Genomic DNA, 23,298 nt, shown 5'->3' with positions numbered 1-23,298 from the left:
ACACACACACACACACACATATACACATACACAGAATTTTGAATCTTGCTTTTGCTTTAAGCGAAGGATAGCATGATCATGTTTCCATGATATATATCATAAGTATTTTGAATTGTTGAAATAAACTTTTTTGTTTTGATTATAAATGTATCCATGCTTGTTATAAAGCATTCAAACATTTCAGGAATAAATACTGAAATGTTACCCAGGTATACAGCTCTTCATGCGAAATAGACCATCTTACCCATTTTTAATGACTGTATATATTCAGCTACTTCCCCATTCCATAACTTTGGGTTTTCTAATTTGTTATTATTGAAAATAAGATCAGGATAAATATCTATGTGCATAGAGCTTAAGAAAAAATTTTTAGATTCTGTTCATTTGATAGTTTCCCAGTTGAAAATTTGGGGATTAAATGATATGAAATTGTATCATTGAAATTCCTATCAGTGATCTATGAGCTTATCCATTTTACTATAGCTTGCCGGGATTGAATATTGTAATTAAAAACCACATCAAATTTTGCTAACTATGATAGCTAAACTGTATCTTGTTTTAATTTGCATTTTTCAGTCAGTGTCTATTGAATTTTCCATGTTTGTTAACCAGATGTACTCTATCTTTTTTGGAGGCAATTTTTCTTTCTGTTTAACTCTTGGGAACTTAATATTCTTTTTATCCCTTCATCTGAAAACATTCTAAACTGGCCAAGTAGCCAAGGTGTAAAAATTCTTGAGGCCCATTAAGAGACAGTCTGGCTTCTTTGTTTCATATAATAGTTAAGAACATTGGCTGTGGAATCAGACTACCATGGATTAGATTTTGGCATTGCAACTTTCTAGCTCTGTACCCTGTATAAATAGTGATCCAGCTATTTCAATTTCCTTTTCTGCAAAATGGGGATAATAGTAGTTACTGTTGGGAATTGACAAGAATGTATATATAAAGTTCTTAGTATAGCTTGCTGGCACTCAGTTAATGTGAACTTTTATCACTGTAATTATTTCCCAGATAACCTTTTCATATTTATGAAATGTTTGTCCCCTATCTTTCTGTAGCTATGGTTATCAGGCTATCTCTTTTTGTGTTCTTACAGATCAGCCAAATGGCCGATGACACAGTTGCAGAGATAGACAGGCATCTGGCAGTGAAGACCAAAGAACTCCTTGGATGAAAGTCCATCAGAGCCCAGCCACACTCCAACCTGTTTCTGATGGATCCCATAGGTGGAAAGTTGGCACCTCCTACCCCATCCCCACCCACTTGAAGTTTGTTGCTGTGGTGTCAGTTCAGGCAAGGCTCTGCCGTCCATTGGGACACTCAGATTTGCTCATTCTCTTCCTCCTTCCACCTGCTTATTCTACTCTGAGTCTTCTGGCATGGTTACCCTCAGAGAACATCTGCTGCTGGAAGAGGGTCTTTACTGGGGCATTTGCCTTGACCATGATGTCGCCAAGACATGGGGATCATTGGCAGGCTTTGCACTACCTGCTCCTCATCTCAGGAGCCTCCTTTTTTAAACAGTAAGTCAGGCCCTATTTCTAATTTTAAACTCTGTTCAGACAGATGTGGGCCTTCCACTGTGACTGAACCCCTTTGCTAGAGGCCCATTTCCACAAAATGATAAAATCTAAATAAGTTGGAAAGAATAATAGCTACAGAGGACAGAGTCAATTGGGGTGGATGATCTCTAAGTACCTGTATTTAGAGCAACAAGAAAGTGCTTTAGCTCTGTATCAACTTCATGCATGCTCCATCTCTGCCTGGACCACTTCTCTACTCCTTACCAACAGGCCAGGCCTTTTCACCTTTCTTATCAGGTCCTCTGGGAACCCTTCCTTTACCCTCTATCCTAAAACCTCCAGTATTGACCCTCAGTTCAATCTAACGCTTTTATTTTAAGCCTAAGTATTGTTATTATTTTGCCAATTAGATTGTGACTGGCATAATACCTGGAACATAGAAGACATTCTTATTTTTGCATTGTGAATAAATTGCACATAGTAGCTACCTAACAAATGCTGGTTTCTTCTCTTTCTGATCTTAACAGTCTTTCTGTCATTTTCCACTCTTATCCTTATTATCGATATTCACTGTAATCAGATGCCCAGGGCCTACTGCCTGTTGTTGATAGACATGTGGTTTATTTTGGCCCATCCTTGGGTGCTGGGTTAACTCCCACCCCCAATTATTTTTTCATTCATTCATTCATGCATTCAAAATATAGCCATTGTGAGCTAGACTCAGCTTTATAGTGCATAGTAAACTTGACAGATATATATTACCTCCATTTAAATAAGAAAATTGGAGCTGGCCTCTGTGGCACATGCCTGCAGTCCTAGCTACTGGGGAGGCTGAGGCAGGAGGACAGCAAGTTTGAGGCCAGCCTCTGCAACTAAGCAAGTCCTGTTTTAAAATAAAAATTTAAAAGGTCTGAGGATATCGCTCAGTGGTAAAGTGTCCCTGGGTTCAGTCCTTAGTATCCTGCCCCCACAGAATAGCAAACAAAGATGTTATGTTAGGCAACTGATCCTCCCAAAGTAACAAGGCTGGAAGGTGGTAGAGGGTTTTTATTATTTATAGTCAGTCTCATTTTACAAAGGTAAAGTTTCTTGCCCAGATTAACACAGCTAGCAAGTGACAAAGCTGGGATTCATATTGAGTCCTGATTCTAAAGTCTTTTCTGCTCACTAATGGCAGAGTAAAAAAAAACACTGCTTTTTCCTACTCTCTCACACTCTAAATGTGGATCACTTCTGTGACAAGACATGTGAGGCCTCCCCCACATGCCAGGCAGTTCTCCAGTGGCCACCAACTGGATATCTTATGCTGTAATTCAGTTCTGACCCTACCTACCTGGAGACAGTGTCAGATCCCATAGGTTAAGGGACCGACCCCACAAAACTGCCCCCAATTCAATGCCAATCACAAGTCTGGGGCTACAAACTGATTTCCCAACCCTCTCCTTTGATTCAGTTAATTGGCTAGGATGGCATACAGAACTAAGGGAAACATATTTACTGGTTTATAATTAAGGATGTAGGTGAGCAGCCAAATGCAAGAGGTGCATGGGGCAGGTATGGGAATAGGGGTGTTACACTGAGCTTCCATGGCCTCTGGACAAGCCATCTTCTCACACCTCCTGGTGTTCAACCTCCCAGAAGATGCCACAACCTCCTACTGCCCGTGCAAATATTTAGTGAGCATCAATTGTATATCAGGTACTGTCCTTTGTGCCAGGAATTTAAAAATGTGCAAGATGTGACCCACGTTCAAGTGGTAGCTAGTAGATTAAGCTAAATTGCTGTTCAGCCAGGTATCTGCCTTCAGATTGGAGCTACTTGGGCGGCATCAGGCCCTGGCTGAGTTTCTCTGATGCAATATCTCTTTACTTGACTCCTCCAGGCTGGGTCCTCTGCTATAGGTAAGAAGGTTATGCTGTTTCCTCTGCGAATCCTGGTGGAAACTGCTTTGAAATAGCCCGTGAGGATTCAAGGTCAGGCTTAGGTCAAGGGTGAAAGGAACTAACATAATCTGCCAGATTTACCTGTCCTCGCATCTCCTTCACCACTCCTTGGTGGCCATCACAGGATTGATTGAAGAACAGGACTAGAGCAAAGGAGCCCCTTTGGGGGCAAGCCACATTTTGCAGGGGCTTTGCAGCAGTCTTTCATGAGTGGCCGAAATCCCCCACTCACTGCAAATGTGCTTCTCAAAGATGCAGGATTTTTTAATAAACAGAGGAAATGATAAATTATGTTGTAACTCCACTCCAAAGGCATTTGGTTCTTAACAGCCAAATCCTCTGTAGTCTTTAAATAAACAAAAACTTATTTGGTGAACAGACCAGGGAGGAAAGAATGAAAGATTTTCTGTGCTTGGGTTCCACATGTCAACAATTTCTCTCCTGTGTGTATGTTGGCCAAAGCCGTATATCATGATAAATGAATAAAGGAAAGTCTCAAGCCCAGGGCAGTCAGACAGCTCAGCAAATGGCTTTCAGCTGATTGCTCCATTTCAATTGACATTTATCAAAGAGTTTCTCTGTTGCTCTGGGTGTCAGGGCTGCAGTGGTGGCAGGGATGAGAGGGAAACTACCTGCTTGGATGTGCTGAGTAATGAGGATACTTTAGTGGTCTATCCCCCTTGCCTCCTGCAGGTTCCATCTCTAAGGTAAAAGCTGGGTATGGAAATTCGCACACTTGCCAGAAGAATTAACCACCTCCTCTGTTCATTTCATCAACTTTCAAAGTCCCATTAAAAAAAAAAAAAAAATAGGCCAAAGAGCTTTTTTTTCCACTTTTTTCTTCACATGTGTGTGAGATTTCAAAAGAAACAAATATAAAAAATTAAAAACAAAATTTCTCACAACTTTTTCAGGTTTACCCCCCCTTTAAAATCAGGTATGTATCCTTCCAGACCTTTCTTTGTACATATATAATTTTTTTAAAGGAGGGAGAGGAACTCTTCTGTTCATATTCTGAACAGAATAATAGTAATCATGTCCATCTATCCATGTTTGCACATACGGAATCCATTCTTTACTTGCAAGGCAGCATTTTATAATAGGGACCTACTATCATTCTTGTCTATAATATTATTTAATAATCAAGTACACTGGAGAATGTTTCTATTTACAGATTTTTTTTTTAATGAAAAAAACTCCTCAAATAATTTGATAGGTTCTGCTCTTCCTTCAGACTAACATTGAATACCCTCTTTGGACTACATGTAGACCCTTTACATGTGTTACTATCTTTAAACTTACCCTAGTTGATGGAGATACTACAATTTTCTCTGTTACATATGAGAAAACTGAAGTTCAGAAAGGGAATACTTGCCTACGGTCACATAGCTAGGAAGGACTAGAATAAAATCTCAAACCCAAGTCTAACTTGGATGCGAGTCCTTAATTGAAGTGCTTCACTGATTGCTTGCTCAAATATGGGTAGTACTGTTTGGGGCCTGGAAGGTGATGTAAGAGAAGCAGACGTCTGTCTTTATAAAACAATTAGAAAGCTATTGCTGATAATAGCATGATAAAATAGGAGAGTATCTGGCACATAGTAAGCACTGAAGAAGTGGCATCTGTATTCTTAACCCTCTCCTGGCCGGTCATCAGAGTTCTCTAAAGTGCCAGAGAACCAGGGAGTGAGCAAATGATCATGAAGTAGTGAATAATGATAGTATTGACAGAATGGATAACTAATACTTGGTTGATGCTTTTTAGTTTTCAATGTGCTTTTCTATAACCTTTATTCCATTGAAACTATTGAGAGTGCAGTTAGGAAAAGATTATGATCAATAAAAGCTCATACCCTGAAAAGCCCCTTATTGAGGCTTTCTTTGTCCTAATAGGTGGTTACTTTTCATGTTAGTCTCTTGAAAAGGAATATTTTCTGTTTGGGAGGTACGCATTTTTCTATACATACAGGAAATATGGTTTATGTTGCTCAGTTTTTCTGTATCTATATTTTTTAACCCTTTGATGAGTCTGGACTGGAAGTCATGTATTTCAGTCTTCTGTTACTAACATTTCTGTTTCTTCTTGCTTTTCTAGTAATTTCTGCTTGATGAAAGTGAGAAAGTGTTGTTTTCATGCATAGCTAGACTCCAAACTCTCACATCTTTATTTTGTGCACAGAGTATGAATTCTCTCTCATTATATACCAAGATCACAGCTCTTGCTTGCTTTCTGTTTCATTTGCATGGTGTATCTTTCCCCATTTCTTTATTTTTAGCCTTTGAGATGCACTATGTTTTGGGTATGTTTCTTTTTTAGAGTTGGTTTCTGTTCTAGGAACCATTCTGAAACTCTCTTTATTCTTATTATTGTTATTCATGGTAAAATACATATAATTTTCACCATCTTTTAGCCATTTTAAAGCACACAGTTCAGTAGTATTAGGTGAATTCACATTGTAAGTCAACCTCCAGAGCACTTGTCCCTTGCAGAACTCAGACTCTTCCCCCATTGAATGCTAATCAACCACTTCCTCCTCTTCCAGGGCCTGGCACCACCATTCTGCCTTCTGTCTGTGATTTGACTACTCTAAGAACTTTCTTTTTTGATTGGCTTATTTCACTTAGCATAATTATGTCCTCAAGATACATCCATGTTGTAGCATGTGTCAGAATTTCTTTTTCTTTAAGGCTGAGTAATATTCTAGTGTCTGTATACAGGAAGCTCCTTTTAGTGGTGACTTAAACTCATGTACATTTATTGATAATACTGATTTTAGAGAAGCCATTTACTCTTCTCTTTATAATTCACTGTTAACACTAAGTGATTTGGAGTCTTGACCTTCTGCAGATTAGGTTAATTCTGCATAGGAGTTGAGTTTTCATTGAATGAACAAATAAGTGAAAATCCCTATATTGTATTCCATTTTTCTAGACTCTCCTTTAATCTATCATATGCTGTTAATTACAGCAACTTGAAACTTACCTCTTATCCTGTTATTCCTCTGCTCCAAAACCTTTGATAGCTCCACGTTGCCTACAAATTGTGTAACTTCACCCTGGCATTCAGTGACTTCTGTAACCTGGCCCTGATGTACCTCTCACGCCACCTTGATAACAACCAGTGCTTAAGCTAAATCAAATTATTAGCTTTTCTGAAACTATGTACTCCTCTCTCCCACCTCCTAGCCTTTCCTTGGACTTTTTTCTTTGTCTAGTATGTGTCCCTTAAATCCCTGCCCCATCCCATGGCAAAACTTACCTAGATTTGAAAGCCCTCTTAGTTCCTGTCCTTCCTTGCACCAACTCATTCCTTCATTCGCTATATTTCTCCTGCTCCCTTGACCCGCACTTGCCTCAGAAGTGTGACACTCGGCCCCAGCTAGCCCTGCTTGGAATACAGCCTGGCCTGCTTGCCCTTGCTTCCTTCTCAGGGTCAGAGCCACCACCCACTCAGGTCTCGGACCAGGATGTTGGGAACCACTTTTGCCTCCCTCTCCCTCACCCCCTGACACCACATCCAGTAAGTCACCTGTCCTGTTATTCTTCTTTGAGGTACTTCTACTTTCCTTTCCAGTGTTGCTTAGCAGGGCACAGATGTGGCACATGTCCCAGGCAGGCTTTGCCTGGGCTCTGAGCTCAGGGGCCCGCCCCGCTCAGAGGCAGATTTCTCTAGATGAGCCCTGTGTAAGTTTCTAGCAAGGAAGTTTCCTGCTCCTCTAGTCTTTACATCCCTGACCAGCCCAGTGCTTAGTTCTGAGCAGGTATGGAGGAAATATTGGTCTGATTCTAATGAGCCTGCCAGAGCTTGAGGACAAATGGGTCACATTTATATCAGTTACCCAGTTTCTCTAGTTCTCTGACCTGCTTGCTCAGACCTTCTACCTTATCTGCTAAGTCTACCTTGGGAGTTTCCAGACAGCTGCTGAAGGTACCACCTGGAGACCACAGTTGCTGGCACCTACCCAGGCTCCTGGTGCTGGATCTGCAGCCAGGATTGCCACTTGAGGGAGTGTCACTTTGGCTGCTGCTCAGTGCGTCGGTGGCTATGGCACGGTGCTACCTGCTGGGCTTAGAGTGCCTGAGCCTGCTGGGTGGGATCCCTGCAGAGGCAGGGACACGGTCTTTGCCCTCATCCCATTCCTGCCTTGGACTCTGGGGTTCCCAGGCAGCCTTGCTGGGCTTCAGAACTCCTCAGATCTCCCAGTACAGCAGCTCCTCCCCGGGCTGACCACTACTCCGGATGTGAACTTCCAGCTGGCCCGGGTCCCAGGCAGAGCACCAGTCCCTCCCGCTCTTCTTTCCAGGCTCTGGCTTCAACCAAAATAGCTCCCTTTTCTGAGATACTGCTCCACAGTCCCCTCCTTCCAGATACAAATAGCATCTAACAAGCACTAGACTTGACTGTTGGTAACTCTAGAAACTAGTAGTTATTTTGCTTATTTTGCAAATGAGGACAAAGACACAGAGAAGTTACTTGGTCAAAGGCATACAGGGAGTCTGGTCTAGGCGGTTTCATAAATTAAGAGACCAGTGGGGCTGAAAAGGGTCGTGTGAGATGCTGAGTGGGTACCAAGAGTTTCCAGGTACTTTCCCAGTTTTGTTCTTTCTACCACCAGTAAAGGTCACATCATTTTTCTGTGGGAATGTACCAGGGAGGGGATTGAACAGGATCAGTGGTTTCCAACTGAGCCAGAGAAACTACTGGTTTCTGACGACAACTCACCTTTATGGGATAAAATCAGTAAAATAAAAACAATGTGGTAAATGTTTTAATGAAATTAAATTTATGAACTTTGTCTAAATTTAATTTAAAATTAATATTAAGGACTATTGTGTATACCTAGACCTTGTTCTTCCTGCTTTTATTTTTGGTGTTAAAATGCTCTTTCCATTATGAAATGATAAGAAGTTGGTGATCTTAAAAAAAAGAAAACTTAGAAAAAGGAAGAGTTGGTCAATTTCTGATGGTTATTTATTTATTTATTTATAACTTTATAGATGCTTGAATTCCAAAGTCTGGGAACTATGGAACCTCACGCCTACTCCTGGTGCTGATGTCCCCGAGGCTGTCATCCACGGGAAGCTGGTGCTGTAGCTAGGGAGAGAAGCAACCCAGGGAGGCGGTTTGACCTGTGTGGGTGTCAGGAACCTCGTGGGTGAGTGAGTGGTGGTGAGGCAGAGGTTGGAAACAGGACAATAGTCAATCAGGAGGGTTCAGAGACCCGCAAGGGAGGAGGGATGGGTAGTGGGAGGTGAGTCAGAGAAGAGAGGGAGACAGAGACAGAGAGACACGGGCGGAGGGAGGGAGACAGGCAGAATCAGACAAAAGTGTGCAGTGCAAGCACAGAGCTCCCCAGCCAGAGATGGAGACCTAGCAAGAGAGGCAGGGACGATCCAAAGACAGAAACAGATGATGCCTGTAGCTGGGCCTGGTAGTACATGCCTGTAGCCCCAGGATTCAGGAAACTGAGGCAGGAGGATCACAAGTTTGAGGCCAGCCTCAGAAATTAGCAAGACCCTGTCTCAAAATAAAAAATAAAAATAAAAAGGGCTGGGGATATAGGTTGGTAGGAAAACACCCCTGGGTTAAACCTCAGTACCAAAAACCAAAATAAAATCCTGAGAGCAAGACAATGTCATCTGTAGACAGACACTTATAAAGACACCACTGAGATACGGGGAGACAGAGACAGGGACCTCAAGCACATGTAGAGAGAAGTCCAGGGAGAAAACCAGAGAGAAAGAAAAAGGCAAGACTAATGAGGCACATACAGACTGAGGCAAGCAGAGCCCTGAGAGGCGGGGATAGAGCTGTGGGGCTCTGCCCAACCCCAGCTCCTGGTGCAGGGTGTGGGCAGAGGAAGTGCAGCATCAGCCCAGGCTGCTGCAGGGACTAGATAAGGATGCCTGCCAAAGGAAAGCAGGGGAAGGAAAGACGTTTACAAATCCCCAGGGGAAAAGCCAGGGAGGCTGCCCCAGGCCCAGAGAACAATGGGTACTTGCCTTGGTGGGTCATTAAGGAGACAATTAATGGAAAGAGCAACAGAGGCCTCCCCAGGGAGGACTCCAGAGTGGATGAGTGGAATTATTGAGGGCCTGCAGTTAACTGAGTGGGGAGCCTTTCCCCACACTCTCAGATGTCCAGTGTCCCAGTTGCAGAGTCTTGACCTGGCCGTGGGCCTCCCCCATCTCCCCTGCACATGTCCTGGGCCCTCCACAGACACCTCCTAGCTTTCCTATCCCCTGGCCTTGGCCTGTGCCACTCCCTCTCCCAAGAATGTTGGCCCCTGATTACATCTATCCATGGAAACCCCACCCTTTGGAGGTCAGCAAACCCTGTACATCCATTCAGATGCGCTGGCAAGCCTGGGCCATATATATCAATGATGAGCCCCCAAAGCATAATATAGGCAGTGCAGAAGGCAAGTGCAGCTGTATGGATGGGTGATTCCATTTATATAAGTAATAATGACAAATGCAAAGCGATTCTTTATAAAATTGTTTCTGACTCAATTTTGCATTAGAACACTTTTAAAAGGGGGCTTTGGGAGGGATACGCACTCAATTCGTAATGGTGATTGCCACCGGGGAGCAGATGGAAGACCTGAAGTGCGGCCTGAAGCCATCTGTAGACGTGTGTGCATACGTTTGTACATGTGTGTATGTGAAAACTTGACATAACTGGGCTCGGTGACACACACCTGTGATCCCAGTGACTCAAGTGACTGAGGGAGGGGCAGGTTGAAGGTAAACCTGGGAAACAAGGGACCCTATCTCAAAATAAAAAATAAAAAGGGCTGGAGATGTAACTCAGTGGTACAGTGTCCCTGGGTTCAATGCCCAGTATAAAACAAAAGCAAAACACCACATACACACACACCTTGACATAATGTTAATTTCAGGCTGTGAAAACAGGAATGGTCGTTACCTTAAATTCTGTTCTTTCCCCTGAAAGTTAAAATTTTTTTCCAGAGAGAGAAAGACAGATAGATATCCTAGCTCTCTTTCAGACCAGCCCAAGTGCCACCTCCTGAAGGAAGTCTTCTGGAGCCATTCTGATGTGGTCTTTTTTACAGGCTTCTAAGCACTTTCCCCTGTGTGTTCCTCTTGTGATGTGGGACTGACTTGCCTCACTGGATGGCAGCCCCTCGAGGGCGGGGCCGCCAGCACGGGGAGGATGCACAGAGGTTTCTGAGACTGAGCCTGATTCTCCCATCCTACCACCATGGCAGCAAACCAGAAAGACTCTGATCCCATCTCAGATCCGACACACCCAATCCAATCCACTAGGATAGGGAGGTGGGGCTCCTGAAATTCAAACCATGGCCACTAGAATGCAAGTAGAAGGGCAGCTGCTGTTCAGAGATGTGCAGCGAGAGAGGAGGAGCCATGCTCGCTGTGGCCTGGGAATCACCCCATTGCTGGTTTGCTGGTGGTTTGTGGCAGCATTGCTATAGGCCACCAGCTGGAGCCCCGCAGTGTTCCCTAAGCCCACCCCACTGGGGCAGGTACAGGTTAAAAGGACCCCCAAATTCCAGCAGGGAATCCAAGTTGTTTATAAAATGGAGCCATTGTAGAGAGGAAATAAGGACCATCAATCATGAGCAGAGACTGCAGAGCATTTACTCCATGCCCTGCCCCTGAGCTGTTACCTGATTTAGTTCTAACAGCACTCCAGCTTAGATCTCCTTATCCCCATGTTACAGATGTGGAAGGCCAGGCAGAAGGACTGGCTGGCTTGCTCAAGGTCACTGTGGGCAGTAAGTGTTGGATCTGGAGCTCTGGTCTGACCTGTTGGGTCCAGGTGGGTCTCAGCTCTCCCGTCTTGCAGATAACTCCCCCGGTGTACCAAAGGGGATAGTGAGGCACAGAGGGGAAGAACATGTCCATAGACAACAAAAGTGAGTGGCAGAGACAGCACCTGAACCCAAGTGTCCAGGCTGCTTTCTGCTCTCCCTCGCTGCCCAGTGGGGTCTCACATAGCAAGTCAGACCTCACGGTGAGATTTTTAAGTCACTGAATTAAAATGTCTTTATGCCATCATGGGACATAAAGTTGTAGGGTTTGGGGAGCAGGGAAGGGCCTTATAGGTCATCCAGTCTGCCTTTGACATTGGAAAGTCTTTGCTGAAAAAAGCAGCCTTGTGATCCACAGCCTCTGGGCTTCTCAGAACCAACTGATTCCAACTTAGAACCCATGTTAATAATAGGTGACCTGGTGTCCAAACCCAGAGCAGATTGGGACTATCAGTCTGTGCCAAGAGAACGCCTCCCCACGGGATGACTGGAATGCTGAATATAGTGTGAGCCAAGTGGCCGGCAGGCTGATTTCTGGTTCCTACCTGGCTTCCCGTCGTCTGCTCCATCTCTCTCTGTCAGATTAGCCATTTTAAAATGTAGCTGTTGCCAAGAGTGGCCCTGCTCAAAAATACGCAGAGGCTCCCCCTTGCCTCCTGGAGGACTGAATCGCCTCCAAACCAGCCTCCTCCATTCCCTACTAGCTAACCCTCTGACTGTTCTCCATTTGGTGAGCTCTTCTAAATGAACCATGCCACTCCTGTTGGAAACTCTATCACCCCCAGGAAAAAGTGCACCCTTTTTTTTTTTTTTTTGGTACTTGGGATTGTACCCAGGGGCACTTTACCACTGATATATCACTAGCCCTTTTTAATTTTTACTTTGAGAGTGGCTACATTGCTTACCTCACTAAGACACTGAGGCTGATCTCAAACTTGCAATCCTCCTGCCTCAGCCTCCAAAGCCACTGGGATTACAGGTGTGCAACCCCACACCTGATCGAAGTCCAGAGTTCTTAGGATCTCAAAGGTCTCAGTGCGAGGTTTGGCTCCCCTCTCATTCCAGCCTCTCCCTTGCTCTGGCGCCCACCACTCTGGTTGCTCTCAGCTCCCTACATACATCTGTCACTTTGGGGACTTTGCACATTCCCTTCCCTCTGCCTGGGACACCCCCAACCATATTGCTGACTCCTTTAGCTCCCAACAGCCTGTCACTGCCTCCTGGCAGCCTTCCTGGTTGGGTTAGTACCCTCTGACAGCTGTTCACACAGTCTCTGGACAGTTCCCAGCACCACACTGTCCTTTCTGATTATTTGTAACATTTTTAACAACTGTTCTCTGCCCAGACTGTGAGCTCCAAGAGCACAGGGACTGTCCTATTCACCACGGCACACTCAGTGCCCAGAATGAAGCCTTGTACGCCCGGTACACTCACCCAGTATATGCAGAATGCACAAATAAATACATCTGGCGGCTCGTTGAAACTTCTGTATCATTTAACAAACATGGCAGCGTAGCCCCCGCTTGCCAGCATCCTTAGGGCCGTGCCAGATTCTGCATCATCTGAAGAGATGAGCCAGGCACCACAAGGTCTTGGCCCTCACGGTACACAGGACATTACACAGATAAATCCCTGCGAGGATGCCAGGCAGAGCTGAGCTTTGTGAAGGGAGAGCCTGGGGAAGGAGTTGGAGAACTGGTGTGTGTGAGAATTTAGATGGTGTCATCAGGGAAGGCCTCTGAGAGGAGGTGACATTTAATGGGTGGACCAGTGCTCCCTTGAGACACTGACTCTCCCTGCCTGGGGCTGGCTGGGCCCCAGATGTGTCCAGGTGTGTCAGCCCCACATCTTCAAACCCTCCCTGCTTCCTAGTGGTAGCGAGGAACCCAGGAGAGGCCTCAGGAGGTTTTTAAGGCGGGTGTGAGAGCCTCAAGCTGCTCTTCACAGCTGCTGTGATTGGGTTCCTTCTGCGTGGCGAGAGGCGGCGATTGCTTTGTGCACTGACGACTCGGCTGATTGTGGCCGGGCGATTGGCACCCACAGACCGCGGCCGCCAGGGTTTACCACGCACCCCCAGCGCCGCGGCGGGCCGTGCGCAGCGCGCCAGCCCAATCTCGCCTCCTGTATTCAGAGTTGATTAGACGCTATTTCTGCCTGGATTTTCAGAAGGCTCAAGAGCTTTTTTAATCACTACAGTGGCTCATTACGGTTTTGCAGTGACACTCATGTCCTTCAGTTCTCTTCTCAGATTAGATTCTATAGTCAGATGAATATTGGATGATTTCATTACATACAAATGCAATCAACAGTTTTGCATAAATTTCTTCTCTTTTCTTGAGTTTCAATTGACCCCAGCACCCATGGTGGCAGGCACGATCCACATGCAAATGAGCTGGGTTTGCAGCGAGGAGAGGGGCCGGGAGGAGGCGGGCACTCGCACCGGCCCAGGGAGGCAGCTAGCCTTGATTGCTCAGGCTTTGGAAGACGGGCCTGGGGAGGGGGCGCCCCACAGTGGGCAGCCTCTATGGCTGAGGCTGGCCTCCCTGTTAAGGGTATTCTCCAGGTGAACTGAGGCACAGGGATGCCCAGAGTAGGGTTACCTCTCTTTCTGTCAGAGAAAGGAAGGTGGAGTTTGGGGCTAGCAGCTGGGCTCACAGAGGTGTACTCAAGATGCTTGGGGCGGTGGCTTTTTAACAAGTGGTAGGGACAGTTTGATAGTCTGATCACTGGCCAGGTGGTACAGTGCATTCCTGCTGCATGCTAGCTCTGACCCCACGGATGCTGCTGGTGGTGTTGGTGTTCATTTTAAGCGGCACCATTACTCTCCCTGGAGAGTTGAGCCATGGCTGGAAGGGCAGTCAGCCAAAGTCCAAAGCCAGCCCAAGGCATTGGGCCTCAAGAGCCTCCTAACTCATCCACTGTGGGCAAATGCTTATTCTCCCTTGGGAGTGAGGCACTCCCTCCCTGCAGGTGAGGCTCTCTCCTCTAGTTTACACAGCTCCTTGGTGAGGTGTTTTCTGTGACTTCTGGAGCAAATGTCCCTGGCCCCAAACTGGGTCTCATAGCCGACATCTGCTCCCTTATCTCTGAGATGATCCCTGAGGTCAGCAGGTGGTGACTGTGCTCTGCTGAGTCACCTTTCCCAGGGTCGCAGCTTCTCTGAAGACAGGCTTCCATTCCCACCCAGATCTGCCCTCTAGATGCTCCTGGTGGCTGTCACAGGAATAGCCCAAGCCTGGATTCCAGGCTGAAAGGGACTGGAGGAGGGAGGGAACTTGGCTGGGCACCTCAAACCTCCTCATGGGCACCCCTCATGGGATAGGGATCTGCACATCCCCAACCTCACTTTCTTCAGGCTTCTCCTAAAAGCTCCAAATGAGAACACAGACATGGCACAGATGGTGGAGGGTCTGGGACTCAGGGAGGGAGGAAAAGAGAGAGAGAGAGAGAGAGAGAGAGAGAGAGAGAGAGAGAGAGACCTGTGGATGCACAAGTGGTCAAGGGGACCCATCTGGGATGTGACCAGATCTACTGTCATTAAGGACATGGTGGAACTCTGATGTAGGCAGCCACAGGCATGACTGTGACACATCTATGCACAGTCCCAGGCTCAGGCTCTTTTCTGGCCCACCCTTGGCTCCCCAGATGGGATTGTAGAGACCTAGGAATTTGAACTGAAGCACGGGGCTTCTGTGTTACAGGTGGGACTACTGAGGGCCAGAGAGGGGAATGTCTAGCAAAGAGTCACACAGCATTGAAGCCAGAGTCTCCTAATATGGTCTGGGGACTGCTTCCCTCTTCCTCTGACTGACCATTCCTTTGTCATTCTGTGTGTAGTCACGAAGTCCCTTCTTCCCTCCCTAAATGGACCCACCCCTCGCTGTCCATGAGTCTGCCTTCAGCTCCTCCTCAGCCTTCCCAGGCTCCTATTTCTGTGTGCATTTCTTTCCCATCTCTCCATGTCTCTGTCTTCCTTGTGGCTCCGTGTCCCTTCCTCTCCTCTCTCCCTGCTTCCCTGGTCCTTTGTCCATCTCTGTGTCTGATGAATCATCTGGTCCCTTTGCCAGGCTACATCTGCTTCTTTGCTCTCAGCAGTGTGTATTGCCAGAACTGGCCTCTGCCTAGAATTGGGAGACCCGAGACCTAGTCCTACCCCCAGGAGAACTCTGGTTCCGGTATAGAGAAGGTTGGGCTGCTTTGGTTTCTGAACTCTTCTGAGCCTTCCTGCATGGGCCTCACTAGGCCCTCCATGTTTCCCTCCAGTCCAGAATAGGAGCGAAGCAGCCATCTCTCGTTCATCTCAGATTTGTTCTCACACAGGCCTGGAAGAAGACCTGGAGTTGGTGGGGAGGATTTAGAGGCTCCACAGTGACTCCTCAAGCAGACTAGGGTCATCCTATCCAGGCTTCTGCTTTAGCTGGGTTCACATATGCTGTGGTCTGTGGCCAGCTCCTGTGGGGGTTCCTTGCCTGCCTCCCCCACCTCTAAGACCACCTAGTAGAATGAATGTGTACCCTAACCCAGTCAAAATCTGGTCCTGACCCACCTGGCCAATCTCCTTTCCTTTTCTACTCACCTTTCCAACCCAGGAAGAGGGCTGCTGCTCCTAAGGTGCCTGCTTTCTGATCCTGAGCCAGGTTACTTGCAGGGTGGAGAGGAAAGAACTGGGTTCTGGAGGCTAATAGATCAGGGCCAAGTCCCAGCTCTGCCACTTGCTACCTGGATCATCACAGATAAGCGACAACCTCTCTGAGTCCAGTTTTTTCCTCTGTAAAATGCAGACAATGCTCCTTCCCTTGAAAGGCCATCATGAGGGTTAACTTACATGAAAGTACCTGTTACAGAACTGGGCACAAACTAGTCACTCAATAAACAGTTATTAGGAATAAATGAATAATATTGAATGAATTATAGAAGCTGGATCTGCCTAAATGGTGTGTAGAGAGGGAGTACCAGGCATCAAGAATGGTACAAGCAGGGGCTGGGGAGATAGCTCAGTTGGTAGAGTGCTTGCCTTGCAAGCACAAGGCCCTGGGTTCGATCCCCAGCACTGCAAAAAAAAAAAAAAAAAAAAAAAAAAAAAAAAAAAAAAAGAATGGTACAAGCAAAGACTTGGAGATAAGAATCCTGGAGGAGGAACAGGAAACTATGAGTGCTCAGTACAGATGCAGCAAGGATTCAAGTTTCAGTCAGGAAATGCAGCAGGGGCCACACCCTGACAAGACTGGAGACCAGGCTCAAGGGCTTTAAATTAAAAAAAAAATACATACACAAACACATCAAGCATCCCTTATTTCAGGGAAAAGAATGATCAGAGGACCTTACTGAGTGTCAGCAATGCTCCAGGTAGCTAACAGTGAGCTAACAGTGACTACAGCAGCCGCTGCTAGGTACTGTATAGAGGTCTTCAGCTATGACATTTGAAAAGCATCACCTCATCTGGTCTTAAGGACAGCCCTGTGAGGAAGATGCCATTGTTAATCTCACGTTACAGATGAGCAAATTGAGACCAGAGGAGGAGAGTGATTGTCTCGGATCACACGGTTGTAACTGGTGCGGCCAGGATTCCAGCCTTGGTCTAGCCTGGCTCCAGGGCTAGTACTATCTTTTAGTGCCACTCAGCCTTCCAAAGGGAGGACCCCACATCTGGACAGGGGGCGCTGTGTGCATCAAATACTCAAAAATGCTTTAGCAAGTGCAGGGGCGTGAAGAAGGCAGCATGGGAGGGTCAGTCAACAAGCTGGAAGCTTGCTGCAGATGAACCGGGAAGGCTTTCTGAAGGGAGCTGACAAGGGCAGAGAGACAGCCCCAGTGGCAGTGGAAGTGGGTGTGGCTGCAGGCCCTGGAGACAGTGGCTGTGCTGATGGCCTAGCCGAGGTTCTTGATTCTGATAAGCTTTTGGCTGAGGTCCATTTCCTTGGCCCCACCTGACACAGCTGTGCTTCCATCTTGCTGGCCCTGGAAAAGTAGCATGTGAGGGTTCTTCCACTTTTGTTACCTTCTTGCTGTACAACTTTGCCCAAGCCAGTGCCTCTCTCTGATCCCTGCTTACCCTGTCTATGAAGTGGGGCTAGTAATGTCCACAAACTGCCTGCACGGTCAGTGCAGAGGCACACAGGCTCAGGTGCAGAGGCCGTGCAGGGTCATGCTGACTTCTTCTCCCATCCGCCCCTTGCCCCTGGGTCAGTCACCAATCTCATTTCAGTGCATCAGGTCAAGATCAGCGGGCACGGTGGCACACACCTGTAATTCCTGCAGCTCAGTGGGGGAACTGAGGCAAGAGGATCCCAAGTTCAAAGCCAGCCTCAGCAATTTAGGGAAGCCCTAAGCAACTCAGTGAGACCCTGTCTCTAAATATAATCTTTTTTTTTTTTGGTGCTGGTGATCAAACCCACGGCCTTGTGCTTACAAGGCAAGCACTCTACCGACTGAGCTATCTCCCCAGCCCCAATATAATCTTATTTTTAAAAAAGGGCTGGAGGCGTGGCTCAGTGGTTAAGTGCCCCTGAGTTCAATCCCTGGTACCAAAAAAGAAAAAAAAAAAATGTGTGTGATGGGGTCAGACTCTTGAAGCTATCTGACTGGCTCTGTCTTGCTGTGTCACTCTGTGACAGCTCCTCTTCTGTATAATAGATTCTAAAGTCCAGAGTCCCTTCTCTAAAACTTGTGAAGTCAGAATTTTGTGCTCCCAAAATCTAATTCAGAGCCCATCCCATATACTGCATAACCTCCCACTGGGGTCTAGGACACCTACGAGGGAGCGCTTTCAACTGGGTGCTTCACGCCTGTAATCCAGAGACTCAGGAGGCTGAGGCAGGAAGATCATAAGTTTGAGGCTGGTCTGGTCAACTTAGCAAGACTCTGTCTCAAATAAAAAATAAAAGGGCTGGGGATGAAACTCAGTGGCACAGCACCCTGGGTTCCATCCCCAACTCCACGCACACACAGCCAAACCAGCCTACACCCCCACCTCATTCACACTTGTTTTCAACAAAACATATGAATATGCACACCAGGTAGTAACATGAAGACCCCCAAACAGCCTCTCCTTAGTTCAGGTCAGTTTCAGCATCAGACCTAGAAAAGACCATTTGAGTCAAGGGAGTTCTTGAATGTCAGCAGTGTGGAGAAGAGGATTGTGGGTCTGGGGGAATTGCCACATGGGGCTGATGTTGGGGTAAGCCACTACATACAGGGCACTCGGATCCAGGCCTATGTGAGTCCCTCCCTTACTTAAGATCTTCTCATGGTGCCGGGCGTGGTGGCGAACCTGTAGTCCGCGCTCCTTCAGGGCAGAGGCAGGAGGATCGCTTGAGCCCATGAGTTCTAGGCCAGCCCGAGCAACATAGTGAGACCCTGGCTCCCCAGCAGGCCTGGGGATGTGACTCAGTGGTTAAGTGTCCCTGGGTTTAATCTTCAGTAAAACAAAACAGAACCCTTTCAATGGCTCCCATGTCCACAGGAGAACATGCAGACAACTTAGTCTGGTACTGAGGCCTTTATGATCTGAACCCTGCTTAGCGCCCGTCTTGGATCTCACCCCTGGCTGTCACACCTCAAGCTTCAGCATCATTGATTTCTTCTTCTTCTTTTTTTAGTTCCTCGCGTCTCCCAGCCCTCCTTCTGCAGGTTGCACTTGCTGTGTCTCCTACCGGAAGTAACCCCTTCCCCATCTCCCCTTTTTGATTCCATATCATCCTGCTGGGTCTCATGGCCCTAGTCCAAGTGCCCCAATCCAAGCACACATGCTATGAAAATAGAGGTCTCGCCTCCAGACTGACCTCCAGGAAGGCAGTGGCCATGTGTGTATTCTCTGGCAAACAGTTGGTGTGGAATGAATGATTACCCTTGCTCAGGGACTGAATACATGTTTGTTGAATGAATAAATGAGACACAGGTTTGGAAAGAAGATTCCCTAGGGGTCCCTATATGCACCCCAGGAGAAGATTCTTGGAATGCTTTTCCTTTCCTCCCCAGATTCCTTAAGTGGTTTAAAAAAGGGGACCCAGTCCATGCAGGGGGCCTCTAGGATCTCAGGGCCTGGGGGAAGTGGCAATAGAACATTAGGCAGAAACCACTTGTCCGGGGTTGGAAGAGGCCTCTGGGGCCTGGGGAGCAGAAGCAGGACAAAGGAGGCCTCCAGGGCTCTGGAGCAATTGCTATAAAATAAACTCCATAATCAGGTAAATGCGTTCGTGTAGGGGATGGTTCCCATGCAGCTGCGGGCGTCCTCTAGCCAGCCGGAGGGGACCTGTCTAATCTCAGGGTAATGGAAACGTGGGTCTAATTACGACAGCGGGCCGGGGCCCGGGCTGAGACTGGAGCAGGGAAGCCGGGCCCTGGCAGCGGAATTAGAACATTTAAACTGTCAGGCTGAATCTGGGAGAGGGCTGATTACCTGGGCCATGAAGAGGCCGCCTTGGTTTGGTGTTGAATATAATTTCCTGGGGACCGGCTGTGAAGCCAGGGGCCACCTTCTCTCTCCAGCCATGGGGGTTCAGATCCTGCCTCTCTGACCTCCCTAGTACCATGCCAGAGTCAGCCAGAGGAGCTGCTCTGTGCCTCTCTAGCAGCCCATGTGGCACAATCAGGGAAACAGGCACGTGAGTCACACAGGCTGGGAATGGGTAAGGTGTGTCCACAGGTGATAGGTAAATGACGTTAGGGAAGTAAGTGCTGGTGGCGTGGGAATTGCCCAAGTGTGGGAGGTGTATGTGGTGCACGGACATTTATGTGTGCACGCTGCATGTGGAGTGTGTGTGTGTGTGGATGCAGGTACAAGTAATATGAGCATATGTGTAAATGATACATGGGATGTTCTACGTGGATTGTGTGCAGCTGTTCTACCAATGAGGCACATGGGAGATACATGTATGTGGGCTGCATGTTGATGGTACCTACACATGGGATCTGGGCACATAGAGGGGCTGTGTGCACAGGTTCTCTGTGGTGTGTTCACAGGGGTGTGTGCTGGTCTATTAGCTCGGGGACTGAATACCTGTTTGTCAAATAAATGAAACGGTTTTGGAAGGATGTATGCTTTGCCTACTGACCGCTGTGCCCCAGGACCAGCTGTGTGCCTGGCATGTGGTGGGCAGGTGATGGTTACATAGGTGTTGAATGAGTTTATGTTTATCCAGTAGGTACAAGGAAGGCGCGCGATGCCTGTTTTATATCTCTGCTGACAGGTGGCTGCAGGTGTCTTTTAACCTCTAGGAGACTGACTTTTGTCATCTGTAAAATAATAATCCTAGCTAACATTTTACTGAGCACTTACTATATGCCTGCTCCTGTGCTTAGCTTATCTCACTGATGTCACCATAACCCTACAAATACTACTGTCATCCCCATTTTACAGATGGGGAAGCAGAAACTCTCAGCAGGCTAGATAATAGTGAAGCGGATTCAAACCCCTTGCAGTCAGACTGTGGTGTGAGCTTTCACCTGCCAGACTGAATGGCAGTACCCATTGCCTGGGCATGTCTGAAGGACTGAATGACAATCTACCTTGCATGCTGTCTAGCACATAGCAAGAACCCAGGAAATGCTGTTGCTGTTATTGGCATATGATACAAGCATATGGGACATACAAAACAGCTTCAAGACAAGGTGCAGGAGCCAGGCGTAGCGGGGCATGCCTGTAATCCCAGTGATCTGGGAGACTGAGGCAGGAGGATCGCAAGTTTGAGGCTAGCCTCAGCAACTTATTGAGACCCTTTCTCAAAATAAAAAGGACTGGGGGGATGGCTCAGTGGTAGAGTGCCCCTGGGTTCAATCCCCAGTAAACCCCAACCCACAGAAGAGGTGTGGGCAATAAGCAGGAAGCTTACATGTGTGTGTATGAGCAGATGCCATGGATACAGACAGACATGCATGCTGTATACCATGCATGTATGTGGTCTAGTATGTGCAGATAGATGTGGAGTGTTTCTGCACGGGATATATAGGTAGGCATATTGGGGTAAACGAGGTATGCGTTGTGTAATACCTATACTCGAGGGTATATTGAATATACTTTTGAGATGTTATCTATTTGTGGTTCATGTTCTGTACATCCTTATTCAAATGTCACTTTCTAAAGTTAAAATACCAATAGCTCCCCTATTTAAAACAGCCTCCCCCTGCCAGTCCCTTCCTTCTCTTTCTGCATAAAAGTATCACTTACTGTAACGAATAGTTCAGTTCTTTAAAATGATGTCCATTGTTTTCTCTTCACTAGGACATAAGCCTCAGGAGGCCAAGGGTTTTCCAGTTTTGTTCACTGCTGGGTTCCCAGTGTCTAACCCAGGGCCTGACACGTTGCAGATGCCCAACCACCACTGCCTGAATCAACAAATGCTTGTCTACATAGGCGAGGCAGCACTGTGGGGGCATGTGCACTATGTAGATGAGACTGAGGTGCACAGCACAGACACGTGCCCGTCACGAGGGGAGTGTGACCTACATTAACTGTAAGTGCACAGTGGTTGCAGGTACACCGAGCTTAGACGGGTGCTCCGAGCACGCTTAAATGATGAGCACACCCAGCTGCCGCCTAGTCATCCCTGGGTCTCCTTGTGCCCTGCAAGCTGGACCTCCGGAGGGCAGCCGAAGCCCCTCCCGGAGGCCTCCTGGGGCGCGACCCGGTGTGCGGGCGGTAGACCCGGCTCGGGCGCATTTCCCGGCGGCCGCAGGGCGGAGCAAGCGGGCCGCGACTGGGCCGGCCGGCAGGAAGCGCCGCATTGTTCGCGGGCCACGGCCCGGCAGGGAGTTCCCGGCCCTGCGCGGACATAAAAGGAGAAAGCAGAGCCCGCAGAGCGGCCGGCGGACCGCAGCCTGGGCGCCCGGAGGAAGCGCAGCCCGGCGCTCCGCTGACCCCGCATCCGCTCCCGGCCCGCCGGGAAGGTGGAGCGGCCCCGCCCTACACCCCGCAAGGCCCGGGTTCGAATCCCGGCTCGCCGCCTCCCGGAGCCTGAAAAAGTGCCCGGAGCCGTGGGAGGCCCTTCACAGCGAGGCAGCGGGCTTCCCCGTCCCTGCCGCCGGCCGGCTTGCCTGCCTGTGCAGAAGCCACCGAGCCGCTGTCCCGCGGCGTCCTCCAGAAGACGCAGGCGGCGAAACCCAGGGTTTGGGGAACATTTTACCTGCCAAAGGCGCTGCTCTCTGGGACCTGAAAGACCTTCTTCTGGGCGACACTTTGCAAGCACTGTGATGGGTGGAGAAACTGAAGTCTGGAAAGAGACTGATTTGCTCAAGATCATCATTAATAAAAAAACACGATCATGTAGAAATTTTACAAACCCAGGGGCTTCCTTCCTGTGCTTAGAAGGATGGCCGTTTTTCTTTCTTTTTTTTTTAAATTTAACTTTTAAATTTGTTCTAATTAGTTGTACATGACAGTAGAACGCGTTTATGCATTTTAATAAATCATACATAAATGGAGTGCAGTTTCTCATTTCTCTGATTGTACCTATTGTAGGATCACATTGGTCATGCAGTCATACATGTACATGAGGTAATCATGTCTGCTTCACTCTACTATCCTTCCTACCCCAGACCCCTTCCCTTCCCTTCACTCCCCTCTACCTGATCTAAAGTACCTCTGTACTTCCCTAGTGCCCCCCACCCCTACTGTAAATTAGCATGGGCATATGAGAGTATCAGGTTTTTTGTTGTGGATTGTATACAGCACGGAGGGATGAACACCTACTGGGCGAACCCGATTATGCATGTTACATGTTGCGTCCTCACTTGCCTCAGGAAGTGGGCAGGAGTCAGTAGGGACCCAGAGAGGTGAAGTGTCTCTCCCAAGAAGGCTGAGGAACCAGGGCTTGTTCCTGGTCTCTTTGGGAGGTGTTAATCCCTGTAAGGCTGGCACGATAATTTTGTGCAGGGATGTATTTAAGATCTAAACAAGGCAGGAAAAAGTAAGGGGTTAGCAACGCCATTCCAACCCTGAGCTCTGCCCTCCAGGACAACTTTGCCTCATTGTGGGTAAAAAGTAGGAAAAGAAAAGGTTGAGTTTCCACAGGGACCTAGAGAGAGGTCAGGTGAGTTG

At 47.6% G+C, this 23,298-nt stretch overlaps 1 protein-coding gene across 7 annotated transcripts in view; it reads left to right on the top strand.

Annotated features, from left to right (window-relative positions):
- Mrrf (mitochondrial ribosome recycling factor) overlaps nt 1–22,682 on the top strand; it is a 71,613-nt gene extending 48,931 nt beyond the window's left edge. For 3 of the 7 annotated variants that reach the window (XM_047523966.1, XM_047523968.1, XM_047523967.1), the window contains exon 7: nt 1,100–8,403. In XM_047523966.1, coding sequence (XP_047379922.1) covers nt 1,100–1,177 — 78 coding nt within the window. In that variant the 3' untranslated portion in view covers nt 1,178–8,403. Of the gene's footprint in view, nt 1–1,099; nt 8,406–8,466; nt 8,625–21,483 lie in introns of those variants that run through there. The other 4 variants (XR_007104887.1, XR_007104885.1, XR_007104886.1 and 1 more) reach the window with 4 other exon arrangements.
- The last annotated feature ends 616 nt before the right edge of the window (nt 22,683–23,298 follow it).

Source organism: Sciurus carolinensis, chromosome 14, assembly GCF_902686445.1.
Source record: "Sciurus carolinensis chromosome 14, mSciCar1.2, whole genome shotgun sequence".
NCBI classification, from domain to species: Eukaryota; Metazoa; Chordata; class Mammalia; order Rodentia; family Sciuridae; genus Sciurus; species Sciurus carolinensis.
The sequence above is the reverse complement of the archived record's forward strand: the minus strand, read 5'-3'. Positions and strand labels throughout refer to the sequence as shown.